Below are 16,529 nucleotides of genomic sequence, written 5' to 3' on the forward strand. Positions count from 1 at the left end.
GTCCCAGAGCTGTCCCCGGGCTCCGCTCCTGTCCCCAGAGCTGTCCCAGGGCTCTGCTCCTGGCCCAGAGCTGTCCCCAGTGTCCCCAGAGGGGAGCAGCACACGAGGATGCCGAGCCCAGCCCGGGATGGCCGAGCCCGGAGGGGACCGGGGACACTGCCCTGCCCAGGCACACCAGGTGAGCTGCTGGTGGCCTCTGGGGACAGGGTGGGCTGGGTCTGAGCTGGGGCACGATCCACGGCTCCGCTGTGGGAAAGGAGCAGCCGAGCCCTGGAAATCAGCGCAGCACCTGCCGGGGGCTTCACCAGGGGCTTGGGAGGGCCGTGGGGGACACACCAAGCTTCTGACCTCTGTGCTCCTTTACAGGTCTGCTGAGCGCCCTGGGCTCTCTGCCCCTTCAGGAGGCTGCTCGTGCTGCTGGGGCTGGCCGGGCTGCTGGGGGACAGCGGGGGGGACGTGGCTGCTGGGTGAGTGTCCCCCCAGGACAGCCCTGCTGCCCCTGCCAGCGGGATTGGGGGCTGGAGCTGGGGCTGAGGGGCTGGGAGCTCCCTGCTCAGCCCTGCCCTGGGCTGGGGCACCTTTGGGTGCTGCCCACATCACCCGTTCCCTGTGTCCCGCAGTGAGGCGGCAGCCCAAGGAGCCCCAGGGCTCTCCAGAGGAGCAGGATTGGGGCTCCATCGCAGGTGTGAGGATGGCGAGGAGGAGGAGGAGCCCGTGGCCGGGGCGATCCCAGCACAGGTTGGCGCCTTTGGTCCTTGTCGCAGCCGTGGGGAGACGGGAGAGGCACAAAAGAGGCTCTGCAAGAATCAACATCTGCTGCGTTTTGCCCTTTTGCTTTTCTCCCAAGCGCTGCTGAGCCGCTCAGCGCTGAGCCTCACTGCAGAGGCGACTCTGCCATCTCTCTGTGACCCTGATGGGTTCATTGAGAGTTTCTAATTCCCCCAATGGTTATTTTGGGGTTGGGGTGGGTTTTCTCCTGCTTTGGCTGTGAACCGCCCCGCACAGAGCGGGGGAGTCACAGGGTGTTCCCCGGGATGGCTTTAGTGTCCTTCAGGATCAGCACAGCCAATTCGCTGCTGGAGGCGCGGCTGGAAGCACATCCCGGCTGGCTGGTGTGCCACGGGCACTGGGAGCCGTCCCTGGGCACCCAGCTCTGCCACAGCTGGGCTACCTCAGGTGGGCACGGCACGGGTGGATTCGCCCTTTCCACGGGGGATGGAGGGGCTTGCTCCTTTGGGGGCCGGGGGTTTGTCCGCTCCTGGGGACACTGGGCTCGGCACCTGCAGGAGCAGCTCCGGACGTCCTTCTGGACAAAAAGTCCATCCCAGCTGCCAGAGCTGTGGGTCTGTGACCCTCCCGTGGCAGGTGACATTGCTGACCCCTCCCGGGACGTTTCCTGTTGCTCCTGCAGCATGACCCAGCAGAAGGGGGTGAACCTGAGGGACATCCCGGTGAGCGCAGGGCAGCGGTTCCTGCAGGTGACAGCCCGGCAGGAGGGCAGCCCGCAGGACAGGTGGCGGCTCAGGTGAGGGGGCCCTGGGGCCAGCGGCGTTTGCTGGAGCCTGTTCTCAGCACTAACCACAGAGCGGTGCGGGGGCTGTGCCCCAAACTCCCTTCGGGAGCTTTGGGCTGGGGTTTGTCGTGACCAGCCCTGCTCCACAAGGAGCAGCTGCCCGTCGGGCCGGGTTGTGGCTCTGCGGTGCTCAGGTGAGTGTTCCCCCTGTCCCCAGGGCTCTGCCCGGGTGCAGCCGCCCCGCCGTGCAGCAGGGAGGGCTGCAGCTGGAGCCTCTCCCCCCGTCCCTCGCAGAGTGGGCTGCAGGCTGCGGCTCCGGGTGGTGGGGGGCACAGACGTGGCCCCCGGGGCGTTGGCCCTGGCAGGTCAGTGTGTGCCAGGGCTCCCAGCAACCGCTGTGGGGGCTCCGTGCTGGCCCCCGAGTGGATCCTCACGGCAGCTCACTGCGTACACAGGTACCCGGGCTGGCTGTGCCTCTCCTGGGCCCTCTGGCCCATCCCCGGGCCCTCTGTGCCCATCCCCGGGCTGGCTGTGCCCATCCCCTGTTCCCTGTGCCCATCCCCTGTTCCCTGTGCCCATCCCTGTTCCCTGTGCCCATCCCCGGGCTCCCTGTGCCCATCCCCTGTTCTGTGCCCATCCCTGTTCCCTGTGCCCATCCCCGGGCTCTCCCTGTGCCCATCCCCTGTTCCCTGTGCCCATCCCCTGCTCCTGTGCCCATCCCCGGGCTCTCCCTGTGCCCATCCCCGGGCTCTCCCTGTGCCCATCCCCTGTTCCCTGTGCCCATCCCCTGTTCCCTGTGCCCATCCCCTGATCCCTGTGCCCATCCCCTGCTCCCTGTGCCATCCCCTGCTCCCTGTGCCATCCCCGGGCTCTCCCTGTCCATCCCTGCTCCCTGTGCCCATTCCCGGCTCTCTCTGCCCTCCCCCATTCCCTGTCCCGCTGTCAGCATCCCTGGGTGCCCGCAGCCGTTCCCAGGGCACTCCCGGCACGCTCGGTTGCAGGCATCCGGCCCCAGCCTGGCTGGTTTTTGCGGGAATTGTCACCACGGCTCCGCCCAGCCCCAGGCCGGGGTGCCGGTCCGGGGAATCATCCCACACCGCTCTACAGCCCCAGCAGCCTCGACTACGACATCGCCCTGCTGAGGCTCCGAGTGCCGCTCAATTTCTGGGTGAGGAAGGGCTGGGCTGTCCCGGGGCTGTCCCGGGGTGTGCTGTGTCCTTGGGTGTGGTGTCCCGCTGTGTCCTGCTGCTGTCCTGTCTCTGTTGAATTTTCTGTCCCACCGCACAGTGACAAGCTGCCCAAACCCAGCCTCTCCCGAGCCTGCCGCTCCCGAGCAGCTCTGGCAGAACCAGAATCCCGGGATGGTTTGGGTGGGAGGGGGCCCTAAAGCCCCTCCAGTTCCATCCCCACCAGGCAGGGCCATGTCCCGCTGTCCCGGGCTGCCCCCAGCCCTGGCCCTGTCCCCTCTGCCAGCCTGGCCCGGGGCAGGTTCAGCCCAGCGCTGCAGCGTCCCAGTCCTGGGGCAGGAGCTCTCCCGTCCCCGCCTGTCCCTCTGAGGTGTCGCTGTCCCCGCAGGTGCCATCCGCGCCGTGTGCCTGCCGCCCTCCGGGCGGGACCTGCTGCAGGGCACCCCGTGCTGGGTGTCGGGCTGGGGTTAACCGCCGGAGCAAGGTGAGCTCCCCCCGAGCCCACCCTGGCCGCCGCCGGAGCCCCGCCCCGTGTGCCCCTTCCATCCCAAAGGCTCTGCTCCTGGGGGTCCACGGGCCCGGGGACCGCCAGCCCTTAGCGCAGCCCCTGTCCCTGCTGTCCCCTGCTGTCCCTCCTGCCCTCCGTGTGTCCCTGTCCCCAGCACAGGTGGCCGCGACGCTGAAGGAGGCGCTGGTGCCCTGATCGGCACCCGGAGGTGCAACAGCTCCTGTGTGTACAGGGAGAGCTCACGGCCAGGGCTCTGTGCCGGACACCTGCAGGGACACGTGGACGGCCAGGTAGGGCTGAGGGCAGGGGGGACACCCTGGGGACACCCTGGGGACACCCTGGGGACCCTGGGGACACTCTGGGACACTCTTGGTGAGGCACAGGCTGCCTGAGGTTTGGGCGCTCCCTGAAGGGCTCAAGGCCAGGTTGGACAGGGATTGGAGTGGTGGCACCTGGCAGGGATGAGCTTTGGGACCCACAGCAGGCTGTGACAGGCTGTGACACTGTGTCCTGCCCTACAGAGGGGACAGTGGCACTGGATGAGTTGGGGACCCACAGCAGGCTGTGACACCGTGTCCTGTCCTAGAGAGGGACAGTGACACTGGGTGAGCCTCGGGGACCCACAGCAGGCTGTGACAGGCTGTGACAGGCTGTGACCGTGTCCTGCCCCACACGGGGACAGTGGCACTGGGTGAGCTTGGGGACCCACAGCAGGCTGTGACACCGTGTCCTGTCCTAGAAGGACAGTGGCACTGGGTGAGCCTCGGGGACCCCAGCAGGCTGTGACACCGTGTCCTGTCTAGAAGGACAGTGGCACTGGGTGAGCCTCGGGGACCCACAGCAGGCTGTGACACCATGTCCTGCCCACACGGGGACAGTGGCACTGGGTGAGCCTCGGGGACCCACAGCAGGCTGTGACAGGCTGTGACAGGCTGTGACAGGCTGTGACACCGTGTCCGCCCGCAGGGGGACAGTGGGGGCCCTCTGGTGTGCTGGGATGGAGCCACGTGGCGCCTGGTGGGGGTCGTGAGCTGGGGCCAGGGCTGTGAGAGCCCAACCACCCGGGGTCTACAGCAACGTGGCCCAGCTGCTGCCCTGGATCCACAGGTCACCAGGTAAACCCAGCAGTATGTTCCTTAGACAAATCCCAGGATCCCCTCAGGACAACTCTTTTATTACTGTTTTTTCTGCTTTTTTTTTTTTTTTTTTTTTTTTCTGTTCCCTTTTTTACTGATTTTATTAGGTCCACTAGAAATCAGGCAAGGACAGACTGCACACACATCTGCCCTGCCACGGGGTGAAGAACAGCCCAGGACCTGCTCCTCCTGTCTCACTGCAACCCAAAGAGACTCCCAAACGTGCTCAGTATAAATAGTTATTAAAGAAAATAGCAAATTACAATTCTGTGAACAATCAACAGGGGAGAAGTGTATTTCAAAATAGATGTTTTTGGATTACTGTTTGAGGGGGCAGGGGATGCCACGAGCTGCCAGAGTTCTGGAACACTCAGAGGGGGAATAAAACAAAAAGGAAATAAAAGCAAGGACTGGGGTGGCAAGAAAGCCTCAGGCCCTGCACAAATGCCTGGAAATGGGAACAGGAATGGGACAAAAGTGCCAATGACAAGGAGACAACAGATTAAAACCTTAAATTCTGTGAGTGGAACTCTTCTGAGCACTACAGGGCAGGAAGGACTTTGCTCCACCTGGGCTCTGGGCTAAATTCAGTGAAAGCTCTCAGGGAGGTTTCAGTTAAAAGCAATGTACAGTAATCCAAGTGTCAAACACAGCATTTTGTGACTCAGTGCTGAGAGTGCACCTTTCATTCCCTTTTGATATTGGTTTACATTTCTCTCATCGTTCTTAAAGGACAGAAAATATCACACCAGAAAGACACCAGAGCAATGCAGCTCACCCCCAAAGGAAACATGAAGGAAGGAGTTGAATTGGCTTCTACACTTGAGAAAGAGACACTGAAAAGTCTGAATCAGTCTGAAGGTATTTCCATGAGAAATAAGAGAGTTTTCCTAGAGAAACCCTGTGACCTGACCAAAGGTTCATCCAGCACAGGATCCTCTCCCCACATCCCTCTCAGAAGTGTCTCCCTGGAGGTGTGCTCCTCAGGGGAAGCTGAGGTGGGGAAGTTTGGCACTCCTGGAGGGATATCAAAGGCTCAAAGGTCCCACGTGTGGTTTGAGGGACAGGGGAGGTCAGAGAGGAGCTGCAGGTGCCCTGATGTGGAGCTGCAGGGCAGAAATGCCCCTGCAGGGCCCTGAGCCCAGCCTGAGGTGAGGTTCCACCAACACCCAGCCAGGAAATGCTCCTTCCCCCAGCCAAGCTGCAGGCAGCACTTACCCCACCCCACAGTCTCTCAGACCAGTACGAATAAGAAAGGTGAAATTTAAAAAACAAAAATTTTGGAAGTTTTGTCAGTTTGCTCTTGCTGGTGTCAACTGCGGTCACTTGATCTTGGCCAGAGCTGCTGCTCTCTCTCTGTGTTCTGGAACAAGGCTCGGATCAGACTCTTCACCTCAGCTGCTGAAAATTCCTCTGCCAGAGGCCCCTTCCCATCTGCCCACCTGCAGGGGAGACAGGGACAGCCTCATGTCACCAGCCTGCCCAGAAATGGCACCTCAAACAAGGGCCTGCAAAGGAGAACACCTACTGATCCACGATCTCCTGGAGGTTGGCCTGCAGGATGATCATCAGCTCCTTGAAGGTCATCCACTTGTGCACATAGACTGGAACTTCCTCTTGGTACTTCTTATTTTTGTCCTCTTCCAGCAGAGGGGTGAAAACTTGGGGTCCCTCCTCCACCATGACCCTGCAGAGTGAGTACAGCCTGTCTGCATCCTCTGCAGAGATATCCTGGAGTGGGGAAAACATCACCAGAGCAAAGTGAGGTTTATTTCTGCAGTGCCAAGTGAAATGAAAGATTGGGACTGTGAACGTTTCCCATGGACACATGATTATAATTTCTGTGTTCAAGGAGCTGCTCCCCTGAAACGTGATTTTGGGGAGTTCTGGAGGTGACAAATGGTGTCCCCAGCACCCCCCATGGCTGTTACCTCCAGGGCAGCAATCCTGGTGACAATCTCTGCCAGGGCTGTGTTCAGGAGGGCGCCCATGGCCTTGCAGTACACGTTCACAGGCAGCACATCCTGCCACACCATGCCCAGCCTCCTCAGCTGGTGCAGCACCTGCAAGGAACAGCTGAGTGTGACACCAGACAGAGCCCTGGGAAAGGCACCAGGGCATCAGGGGAGCTCAAATGGGGAGAAACAATGCAGCAATCCTGCTAAAGACACGGCCCAGGAGAAAAATCCCAAACCTTCCTGTCAGAAAACAGGGGTTTTTAGCAGTTTCATAGCTGTCAGGGCTGAGATGACACACTGCACCCTGCCCAGGATACCTGCAGCCACTGGGATGCTCCTCCTCTGCCTTCCTTACCTGCTTGATGGCTTTATTTGCTGCACAGTAATTCTCCTCGTCATCCATGTTGGAAAAATTCCTGGCACTCGAGAGCCTCTCCAGGATTTCTCCCTTCTGCACTCTCATCTGGGCCAGAAAACACTCCATCCCTTTAGGAGCAAAACAACAGAGAGAAGCAATTAAGCAATTACCAAATTTGCTTGCCTATTTATGACGGCAAGTGCTGAATAATGAACTTGCTACAATGTTTTATTTCTAATCAAATTTCCAGTCTCCAAACAGTCTCCCAGAGCCAGTTTAACCACCGAGCTCTTGTGCAGCTTGCACTGCTGCAACACTGCTGGGAAAAGGCAGAGTAGCAGAATGAATTCTGGATGGTTCCTGTCAGCTCACACAGACTTATGTCTGGATTTATTTCTGTAGAATAACTAATGAAAATATCAGATATTATTGACATTTTTGATAACCAATGAAAATATGAAAGGACCGAGCAGCAGATCCCAAAACACAGCCTACATCTTGCTGGGTGCGAACTGCTCTTGGGCTAAGAAAATACGGGTTTCAAAGAGCCAAAACTTCCTCAGAAGTTCACAAAACATTTCTGCCACTCGTCCAGAAAACACCAAAGCAGCGCTCACCGAGAGTGAGACCACACCTCCACAAAACCACCCAGCAGCAGCTGCCAGGGTGAACTCCCCCGTGATCCAGAGGCACATTTTGGAAGGGAAGGAGGAAGGAGGGAGGTTACCCAGCCTCCTGAAGCCAGGCACCAGGTCCACGAAGGTGGCAGCGCCGTTCCTCAGCACGCCGGTGCGCGGTAGTGGAACTGGTGGCCCAGGGTGAGCAGGTGGTGGGCAATGTACATGCAGTTGTTGTGGTGGATGGCAGCCAGCTGGGGCAGCTTCTGCAGGTTCTCCCTGGCCCAGCAAGAAGGGAAAAGGGAAGAAATGGGGTTATTTAGAGCTGGTTCTGTTAAAAAAATCGGTGGTGTCTATCCTAGAGAAACGCACGGTCTATCAGCAGAGTAAAAACTCTGTACTCTGTACTGTCCTCAGAGTAAAAACATTTAACCTCTCACATCCCCACAGGAACTGGCAGAAAAAAGCCTGAAATGGCACTGAAATGGCACATCTAAACCCTGTGTTACCCCACACATGTACTTCCAAACCACGCACTTTCAAACAGGATGATTTTGGTAGAGCAAAGTCACAGTGAGGAAAGGAGAGAAGTTCTCTGACAGGATTGTGAACTTTGCATCTTCACTGCTGCCTTTTTCTCACAGGAAAAACATCATGAAAAATCCGTGCATCAGATCTGAGATCAAAGTGTGTGGCTGGAAAAAATCCAGCTGTGAGAACTTCACCCACACCCTCATGTAAGATTGGCAACACAGGAACTCTCGAGCTCCTGCTTTGCACAGGTATGGCTCAGTGAGAGACTGAACAGTTGATTTTTGCTGATGGAGGAAGTAGTGAACAACTGGGACTGTTCCAACAGCAGGATTGCCCTCAGAACAGGAAATATGGACACACTCACCTGTGGTACGTGGGCACCACCTCATAGAAGAGCTGGAAGATGTTCCTGACACAGTCGAAGAGCTGCACACAGCTACAAGGGAAAAAGGCTCACGTCAGCCTGGCATTAATGTCCTGTTCACAGCTGACCCCACCAAACAAGGTTTTGTGAGCAGTGAGCAGTGGCACAAAGAGGGGATTGTCAGGATCAATGACAGCACTGTCAACACTCTGGAAAGCTCACAAAGGCTCTGGTGACCTTGAGGTTCAGTGTGGAAGCCCAGAACAAAGGGGACACTGTCCCTGCCCCTCCAGGTGTGCAGGAACACTCAGCCCTTCTCTGCCCTTGAGGGCACCTGTACCTGGGCAACTCTCTCCTTCAGGGCTCTGCTTGTTGAAGTCAAGTCGATGTGGATCCTGTTTGTTTTCCCCAAGAGCCCTGCCAGCTGCAGGGCTGGAGTTCTTTGCTTTAGAACTCTGCTCACAGTGAGGCCAGCACTCGGTTTTGGGAAAAAGAGATGGCTTTGATTTTTCTAAAAAAACCTGAAGGAACAGCCTGCAGCAGTGTCAGTCCCCTGCCCAAACCCAGGGATACATCCCCAGCCAAAACAAGAGCAACGACCGAGCCAATTTTCAGTATTTCTACACTTTAAACTTCTTTAAACCTATTGCCAGATGCTCGGCGTTGCCAGAGGCCACACACGGTTATTAATAAACCAATACAAGTGAAGAATGCCCAGTAATCCCTACCAGAGATCCGTGCTGGCTGTGGCCTCCAGCAGGGTGTGGTAAGCCAGCTCCACCAGCTGCTGCACCGAGGAGCTGATGCGGCAGGTGGGCAGGCACAGGGTGAAGGGGCTCAGCCTGCTCTCATCCCCAGATTCACTGTCCCATTGTGCACGGAGTTGGAGGGTATGAGCATTTTCAGGTGGTCTCCTGAGCCAGGGTCAGGGAGCTCCGGGAGGGTTATGCTGGACTCGGGTGTGATCTAAAGGAAAACGAGAGAGAGAAACAATTTAGAGCTCAGAAAGGGGAATCTGCAAGATTAAAAAGCACTGAACGGCAGAGGTTTAAGGTAAACACAACGCTGCAGCAGTGTTAAAAATTATTTAGAGATTGTTTTCCAGGTGGAAAAGCTGTGTCAGTCACCTTCACAGTGTGTATTTCTGAGGTCATCAGGTTCCTGGCTGCCATGATCACATCCTGGCACTTCTTGTTGGCAAAGTGGGAATCGACGTTGCAGGCGTATTTCAGCAAGGCAGTGGTGTCCTCCTTCAGAAAGTGCATCTTCTTCAGGGCCTTCTCAAATTCCTCTGTGGACTCGATCACCTGAGGAGAGCAGATGTGGTCTGTGTTAGCACAGCCTCCTAAAACCAGGGAACAAAGTAAAACTGGGTATAAAAGGCGAAAGCAAAGGATGAACGAGGTTTTGGAGGGCATTAACCACTGGAATGACACCACACTGGAGTCCCTGGGCTCTGTGTTCAAACCTGAGGGGTTTTGGGACCCACTCTTTGTACTGCTCCAGTTTGCTGCTGTTGGTTGGGATGGAGTTCACCAGGCAGTTGTGGATGAGGCAGTCGGAGAGCTCCTCCCAGATGAGCCCCCAGCAGCTCTGCCAGGGTGACTCTGCCCTCCTTGCTGCCCTCCCCAGGCTGCTCCACAGGCACCTCTGCATCCAGAGAACAAATGGATTTTAATCCGGCTGCTGCTGGGCCCAGAACCCCCACCGTTCAAAAGTTACTTTCCTTGCACACAACGCTAATTAACAATCAGATATTCTAGAAAACCCTCATTAAATGAACAAGGTCCTGATCATAACTAATTCAAAAGAAAGGAACTACCTACTTAGCAGGTGTTTGTGCAGAACTTCAAAAACCAGCCTGATCTTGTCAAACACCTCCATAGGAGAGGACTCATCCAAGGCAAACTCCTGGGACCTGAACCTGAGGATGAACACATCTGGCTGCTCCTCTGGGACTGGCTGCAGGGATGATGGCTGTGAGATCAGTGGCTTCAGGATGTACTGCAGCAACAGCTGGCCTGAGCAAAGGGAAAGACAGAGGTTTTCCAACAGCAGACTGCTCCAGTGAGCTCCAGCCCTGACTGTTCTGGGTTTAGAGACTGCAGGAAGTGGAAGGAATAACCCCTCAATCAGCTCTATCAGGGAATTACTAATGAGGTAAAACTCTTCAAGCACCTGGGAAACCACACAGTCATGGATCAAAAGCACACTGAACTGTCAGGACAGGAGAAAAAATCCAGAGAGATAATGGGATAAATATTTTCCTATTAATAAGAGCTGTACTCAGTGGGAAACAAAAGCCAGGAGAGGAAGAAGTTTCCCAGTGTCCTGCTGGAGTGAAGTGGATCTCACTATCCATGTTAAAAAAGCCTGAACTATCCCCCTGAGCTCCTGGGGCTGTTTCTGGGGTCTGTCTTACCAAAATCTTTGAGCTTGGAGTGCAGCTCTCCCAGGACAGCCAAGGCCTGCAGCACAGCAGCCACGGGGGGACAGCGTCCTCGTCCTGGGGTGGCACCGTGTGCAAGTGCAGCTCCGACAGCACCACGGCCTCCAGGCTGCTGCTGCCTGCCACAAACCACACCCAGGGCTGTCACAGGGTCACAGCAAAGGCAAAGATCCACCCCTCCCCAGAGCAAGAGCTCCTTCAACCCCCCTCAGCCCACCAGTTTCACTGCATGTCCCATCCTGCAGGTGAAAACAGGCACTTCAGAAAAGGGTGAAAAAAAAACCTGTGAGCACCTTTGGAAGGGGGAAGCTTCCACACAATGAGCTTCTGCCACTCCTCCCCGAGATGGTAGATGATGTTCTGTGTCTGCACTGTGAGCTCTGTGCCCAGGGCCTTCAGGATCTTCAGCTCAAAGCCCCTGCGGGACTCCAGGCTCCTGAGGCTGCTCCGTGCCTGGTGGGGACAGCAGACACAGCCGGGGTAAGGGCTGCCTCTGCCAGTGAAAACCACCCTCTGGGACTCACCCAGGGCAGCAATCAGCACTGCCAAGGGCTCACAGGTACCTTCTCCAGCTGCTGAGCTGCTGTCACGTACTGCTTTTTCAGCAGAGCAGAGTTGCACTCTTTGATGGCTGTATCAAACTGCAAAGGACAAACACACACAGAGGGGTGTCAGTGCAGCTCTGCTCTCACTGCCCACACTCACCCCAGTCTGTAAGGTACACACACAGCCCAAACAGAGCCCGGGATAATGCCTCACAGCGAGGAGCAGCGTTGTTCTGCTCCCCCTCCTCACCTCCTGCAGCTTTTTCAGGACGCTCAGGACCAGAGTGTCCCTCTCCAGCTGCTGCTTCAGCTCCGTGAACTCAGCAACAGCAACGTTCAGATCTCGCTGGACCTGAGACAACAACAGCTTCAGTCATTGACACTGTTTGTCAGCACGCGCATTTTCCCTCTTCAGTTTCATTTATCATTTATTTTTGTTCATAGAATAATTGGTAAGGAAAAAACTCCATCCTTTTTATTCCTGCGTCACACCCCGTGCCACAGCCAAGGCTGAACACACTGTGACACACTTTTGCACCACAGAGTGACAAACCCTTACTGACAGCTGTTAATTACACCCTGGTGTGTCACCTCAAGGCATTCTTTAGGGCTGATATCACCCAGGGATCTTAGTCACAGAATCTCCCGAGCTGGAAGTGACCCCAGGATCTGCCACAAACCACAAAACCCCACCGTGAAAGTCCTGTCGGGACACTCCTTGAACTCTGGCAGGTTTGGGGCTGTGACCAAACACCCCGGGATGGGGTGGGGGCTCCGGATTTGGGATGAAATGGAGCAGAAGGTCCCCCGCAGTCACCTCGTTCTCGATGCCCGCCTTGAGCAGGTCGATGTTCTTGGCCAGCCCCTCCACCTGCGCCACCAGGTCCTCTGCGCTCTGCATGCTGGGCAGGAACTCGCTGTACTTCTTGTTGATCATGGTGCACACCTCTCCCTGAGGACAACGAGTACCGGGACAGCGTCACCCCGAGGCAGAGGGACACGACCGCCGGGATGGGGTAAGGGAATGCCGAGGTACCCCGGGATGAGCACGGCCGGACATCCCAGGGCCCGGACCAGGACTGCACACCCGGGACTGACCCGGGGCTGGCACCCTGAGCCAAAGGCTGGACATCCACTCCAAAGCAGGCTGACCACCCGAGCTGACCCAGGGCTGCACCCGGGCTGCCCCAGCGCTGCACACCCGCTCCAAACCCGGGCTGCACCCGGCCTGGACCCTCGCTCCCGACCCGCTCCGCCGGCCCCGCGTCTCTCCCCGCGCTCCCTCGGCCCCGTCCCTCCGCCGCTCCCGTCCCTTGCCTTGAGCTCCTCGACGCGGCGGGACAGGCGGCCCACGCGGGCTCCCAGATGCTCCTTGTCCAGCCGGCCCGAGTGCGCCAGCACGGCCGCCACCAGCGAGCCCGCCGGAGCCGCCATGGCTGCGCGCCCTACGGCGGCCGCCAAGGGACACGGGACCGCGGCGCGGAGCTCCGCACGGGGACACGGGTTCGAGACCGCGCGGGGACAGCGGAGAGAGCGGGGACACCGGGGATCGGGGATCGTGGTTATGGGGACACGGAGATATCGGGGACCGACGTTATGGGGACACGGAGTCACCAGGGGGATCGGGATCGTGGTTATGGGGACACGGAGAGATCGGGGACCGCGGTTAAGGGGACACTGAGATCCCGGGGATGCCGGGGGGCTCTGCGGCTGCTGCAGGGTCCCCTGGGTGCTGGGGGCTCCCTGGATGCTGCGAGACCTGTGGGTGCTGGGGGAACACACCAGTGCATACTGGGGTTCTGTGACTGCGTGGAACAACAGCGGACACCGGCGATCTGTGACCGTAGGGGGACAGTGACAGGGGAGGGACATGCAAATGCTGGCGGCTCCCCAGCTGCTGAAGGGGGCTCGGGATGCCGGGGGGCTCCTTGGATGCCGGGTGGTTCCCTGGATGCTGAAGGTGCTCAATGGATGCCGGAGGTGCTCAATAGATGCCGGGGGGCTCCCGGATGCCGGAGTGGTCCCTGGATGCCGGGGGTGCTCCCTGGATGCCGGAGGTGCTCCCTGGATGCCGGGGTGCTCCTGGATGCCGGAGGTGCTCCCTGGATGCCGGGGGTGCTCCCTGGATGCCGGGAGGCTCCCTGGATGCTGGCGGACCTGTGGATGCTGCCGAGTTCCGTGGCCGGACAAGGACTGGGCTGTCCTGGTCTCTGGCTCTCCGTGGCTGCTGGAAGCCCTCGGCTGCCGGAGGAGGCGAGCCTCAGCCCCTCGGTGCCCTCCCACGGCTGTCAGGCAGTTCCGGGCTGAGGAAGGAGGCTCCCCGATCCCTCCCGGCTCCGGGGGAGTGAGCACCGGCCCCCGGCATCCGGAACTGACACAGCCCCGGGCGGCTGGTGCCTTGTGCTGAGCGGCTCCCGCACGTCCTGCGAACCGGGACAGAGGCGGCACGGCCGGGCCATGAGCGGGGGAAAGGTGCTCGGTGCCTGGGCGCTGCTGGCCAGCCTGGCCCTGGCCAGCTGGGGGGTCCGAGGTGAGTCCGCAGAGGTGGTCAGCGGCCGGACACTGCCCGTGGTGCCTGGACACGCCGGGAGGGTGCTGGGGAGGAGCCTCGAGGCTTGGTGAGGTTTTCCACCAGGGAAGGTTTGGAGCGTCGAGGGGAAAAAGGAATCAGTGCAACAGGGATGGGGGAGCTGGCTTTGCCCAGAGGGGGTTTTTTTTTGGGGGACAGCCTGATGTGATGCTTCACCCCACGAAGGAGCTCGGAGCTCTGCGCTGGTGTGGATAACACGGAGCTGAAGCTCTCCTCTCCTTCCCCAGGGCAGATCTACGTGAAGGAATTCAGTGGGAAGGTGTTCCTGGAGTGCGTGGTCGGCCAAGGCAAAAACGTCACATGGTGGAAAGACGGGGACGCTGTTGGGCGCGAGGCACTGCTGGAGCTGAGCGGGGTTTATGACGACCCCAGGGGGCTCTACGTGTGTGAAACAGGCGGCCAAAGGAAGAGCCTCCAGGTGCACTATCGCAGTAAGTGCTGCACACCTCCTTTGCCACAGCCACGGCTCCTTGGAGCTTTCACCCAGCCTTGAGGGAATTTCCCTCCCCATCTGGGAGTGTTGTGCTGGTTTGCTGCAGGTTCCTCTGCGTGTGGTGTCACTGTGACAGCTCTGCAGCTTTATTTAGGGCCGTGGCCTGCTTCTCTGGGCCTGCACTGAGTGTGGGGGACACATGGCAGCTTGTCCCCCTGCCCGGCTCACGCAGCAAACCCAGCTGCTGCTCTGTGCTGGCCTGGCAGAGCTGCCCGAGCCCTGGATGTGCCCTCAGTGTCCGTGTCCTTTTGGGCTTTCCAGTGTGCCAGAACTGCATCGAGGTGGACGCTCCCACCATCTCCGGCATCGTCGTCGCCGACGTGGTGGCCACACTGTTCCTGGCCGTGGCCGTGTACTGCATCACTGGCCACGACAGGGGACACACGTCACGAGGTGAGGCACAGGAGAGGCCCCAGGGCTGTGCCTGGCACCTCTAGGGGCTGCTTGTGCAGCTCTTGGGTTTGTTTGGGAATGTTCCCGCAGTGCCCATGGCTCCCCTGATCCCTGACCCCGACTTTTCTTCCTTCAGCTTCTGACAGGCAGAACCTGATCGCCAATGAGCTCTACCAGGTGAGGGTGGGGACACCCCTGTGTGTGTGGGGACATCTCCAGCACCCCGTGTGTGTGTGTGGGGACACCTGTGTGTGTGGGGGGACATTCCAGCACCCCGTGTGTGTGTGTGTGGGGACACCTGTGTGTGTGGGGGGACATTCCAGCACCCCGTGTGTGTGTGGGGGGGGACACCTGTGTGTGTGTGGGGACATCTCCAGCACCCCTGTGTGTAAAGAACCTTGCCAAAAGCCGATCCAGCTCGCCCTCCCAGGCCTGGGCAGGTACAGTCCTGGCTCATGTCCCCTGTTTTCCCCCTCCCAGCCCTCGGAGAGCGGGAGGATGATCAGTACAGCCGGCTGGGTCACACCCGTGCCCGAAAGTGAAGTGAGAAGACTCTGAGGCTGCCTTCATCAGCGTGCTGGTTTCACTTGGAGCTCCCTCCAGGGTGGGCTGCTTGTAGCCCTGGGCTCAGTCCACCACCTCTTGCACTTCCATATTCCTGCCATTAAAGATGAGCCTGTCCCACAGCCTCCCTGTTGTCTCCAGGTCCTGGGGAAGGCACACATGGGCTGGGATCTGGTGTCTCCTTAGGTCCACACGGGATGGGGTTTGGTCACTGGGAAGGTGCACATGGAACGGGATTTGGTCACTGGGAAGGTGCACAGGGGATGGGTTTGGTCACTGGGAAGGTGCACAAGGGATGGGATTTGGTCACTGGGAAGGTGCACAAGGGATGGGGTTTGGTCACTGGGAAGGTGCACAAGGGATGGGATTTGGTCACTGGGAAGGTGCACAGGGGTTGGGATTTGGTCACTGGGAAGGTGCACACAGGACAGGATTTGGTCACTGGGAAGGTGCACACAGGACAGGATTTGGTCACTGGGAAGGTGCACACAGGACAGGATTTGGTCACTGGGAAGGTGCACACAGGACAGGATTTGGTCACTGGGAAGGTGCACACAGGACAGGGTTTGGTCACTGGGAAGGTGCACACAGGACAGGATTTGGTCACTGGGAAGGTGCACAAGGGACAGGATTTGGTCACTGGGAAGGTGCACAGGGGATGGGATTTGGTCACTGGGAAGGTGCACAGGGGATGGGATTTGGTCACTGGGAAGGTGCATAAGGGACAGGATTTGGTCACTGGGAAGGTGCACAGGGGATGGGATTTGGTCACTGGGAAGGTGCACAGGGGATGGGGTTTGGTCACTGCTCTCTACGCCCCAGCCCCAAGCAGAAACAGCTCATGTGCTCTGAGTCCCCAAAACGGGACACAGACACCAGACAGGGCCAGGCAGCACCTCCCCACCCTTGGGAGGACAAAGAAATATTCCTCTGGTGCAGGCAAGCCCAGAGACAGAGCTCTGCCAATGGGTGGGTGCTGATCCTGCTGGGACAAGAAGTGTGTGGGATGACACTGCCTGGGAAAAACACTGGGGGCAAACTCGTACATTGATGTACCCCAAAAACAGTGGTAGAATTGCTGGGGTGTGGCAAAATTTAGGGTTTGTTTTTGTTTTTTTTTTTTGAAGCAAAATTTAGGGGGTTTCTGGAGCAAAACGTAGGTCTTGTACACCCAGAGAAGTCCAAGCTTTTCCCACCCCACTGGCAGGCAGAGCAGGCGCCCCTGGCTCACAGAAGGTGAGAACACGGCCCTGAGCGTTTCTGGAGCTGCTGGGGTTGGTGCTGTGTGTATCTCACCATCTCCCTGCTCGGGGTGTGGGG

General features: G+C 58.5%; 3 protein-coding genes across 3 annotated transcripts; 2 read left to right on the plus strand and 1 right to left on the minus strand.

Annotated features, from left to right (window-relative positions):
* The first annotated feature begins 1,412 nt into the window (after positions 1-1,412).
* Positions 1,413-5,596, plus strand: TMPRSS5 (transmembrane serine protease 5). Its single transcript, XM_066334627.1, is given in 14 exon segments — positions 1,413-1,525; positions 1,664-1,711; positions 1,808-1,856; positions 1,858-1,902; positions 1,904-1,983; positions 2,515-2,555; positions 2,558-2,608; positions 2,611-2,679; positions 3,086-3,184; positions 3,363-3,398; positions 3,401-3,498; positions 4,175-4,266; positions 4,268-4,323; positions 5,541-5,596. Coding segments are annotated over 14 exon segments (933 nt in total).
* On the minus strand, positions 5,368-12,643 carry ZW10 (zw10 kinetochore protein). The gene is given in 21 exon segments (XM_066334665.1): positions 5,368-5,698; positions 5,701-5,786; positions 5,873-6,075; positions 6,276-6,407; positions 6,658-6,788; positions 7,388-7,453; positions 7,456-7,556; positions 8,176-8,247; positions 8,904-9,027; positions 9,030-9,141; positions 9,303-9,482; positions 9,661-9,757; positions 9,759-9,825; positions 10,002-10,196; positions 10,598-10,669; positions 10,672-10,743; positions 10,918-11,077; positions 11,188-11,265; positions 11,420-11,521; positions 11,987-12,121; positions 12,487-12,643. Coding segments are annotated over 21 exon segments (2,334 nt in total). The 5' UTR covers positions 12,604-12,643; the 3' UTR covers positions 5,368-5,666.
* A 903-nt stretch (positions 12,644-13,546) lies between these two features.
* LOC136370929 (T-cell surface glycoprotein CD3 gamma chain-like) lies at positions 13,547-15,187 on the plus strand. The gene is made up of 5 exons (XM_066334628.1): positions 13,547-13,699; positions 13,987-14,190; positions 14,514-14,645; positions 14,782-14,874; positions 15,126-15,187. Exons 1-5 carry the CDS (start codon positions 13,627-13,629, stop codon positions 15,185-15,187), a joined length of 564 nt encoding a protein of 187 aa, XP_066190725.1. The 5' UTR covers positions 13,547-13,626.
* The last annotated feature ends 1,342 nt before the right edge of the window (positions 15,188-16,529 follow it).

Source organism: Sylvia atricapilla, chromosome 23 (genome assembly GCF_009819655.1).
Source record: "Sylvia atricapilla isolate bSylAtr1 chromosome 23, bSylAtr1.pri, whole genome shotgun sequence".
In the NCBI taxonomy this organism is placed as follows: Eukaryota; Metazoa; Chordata; class Aves; order Passeriformes; family Sylviidae; genus Sylvia; species Sylvia atricapilla.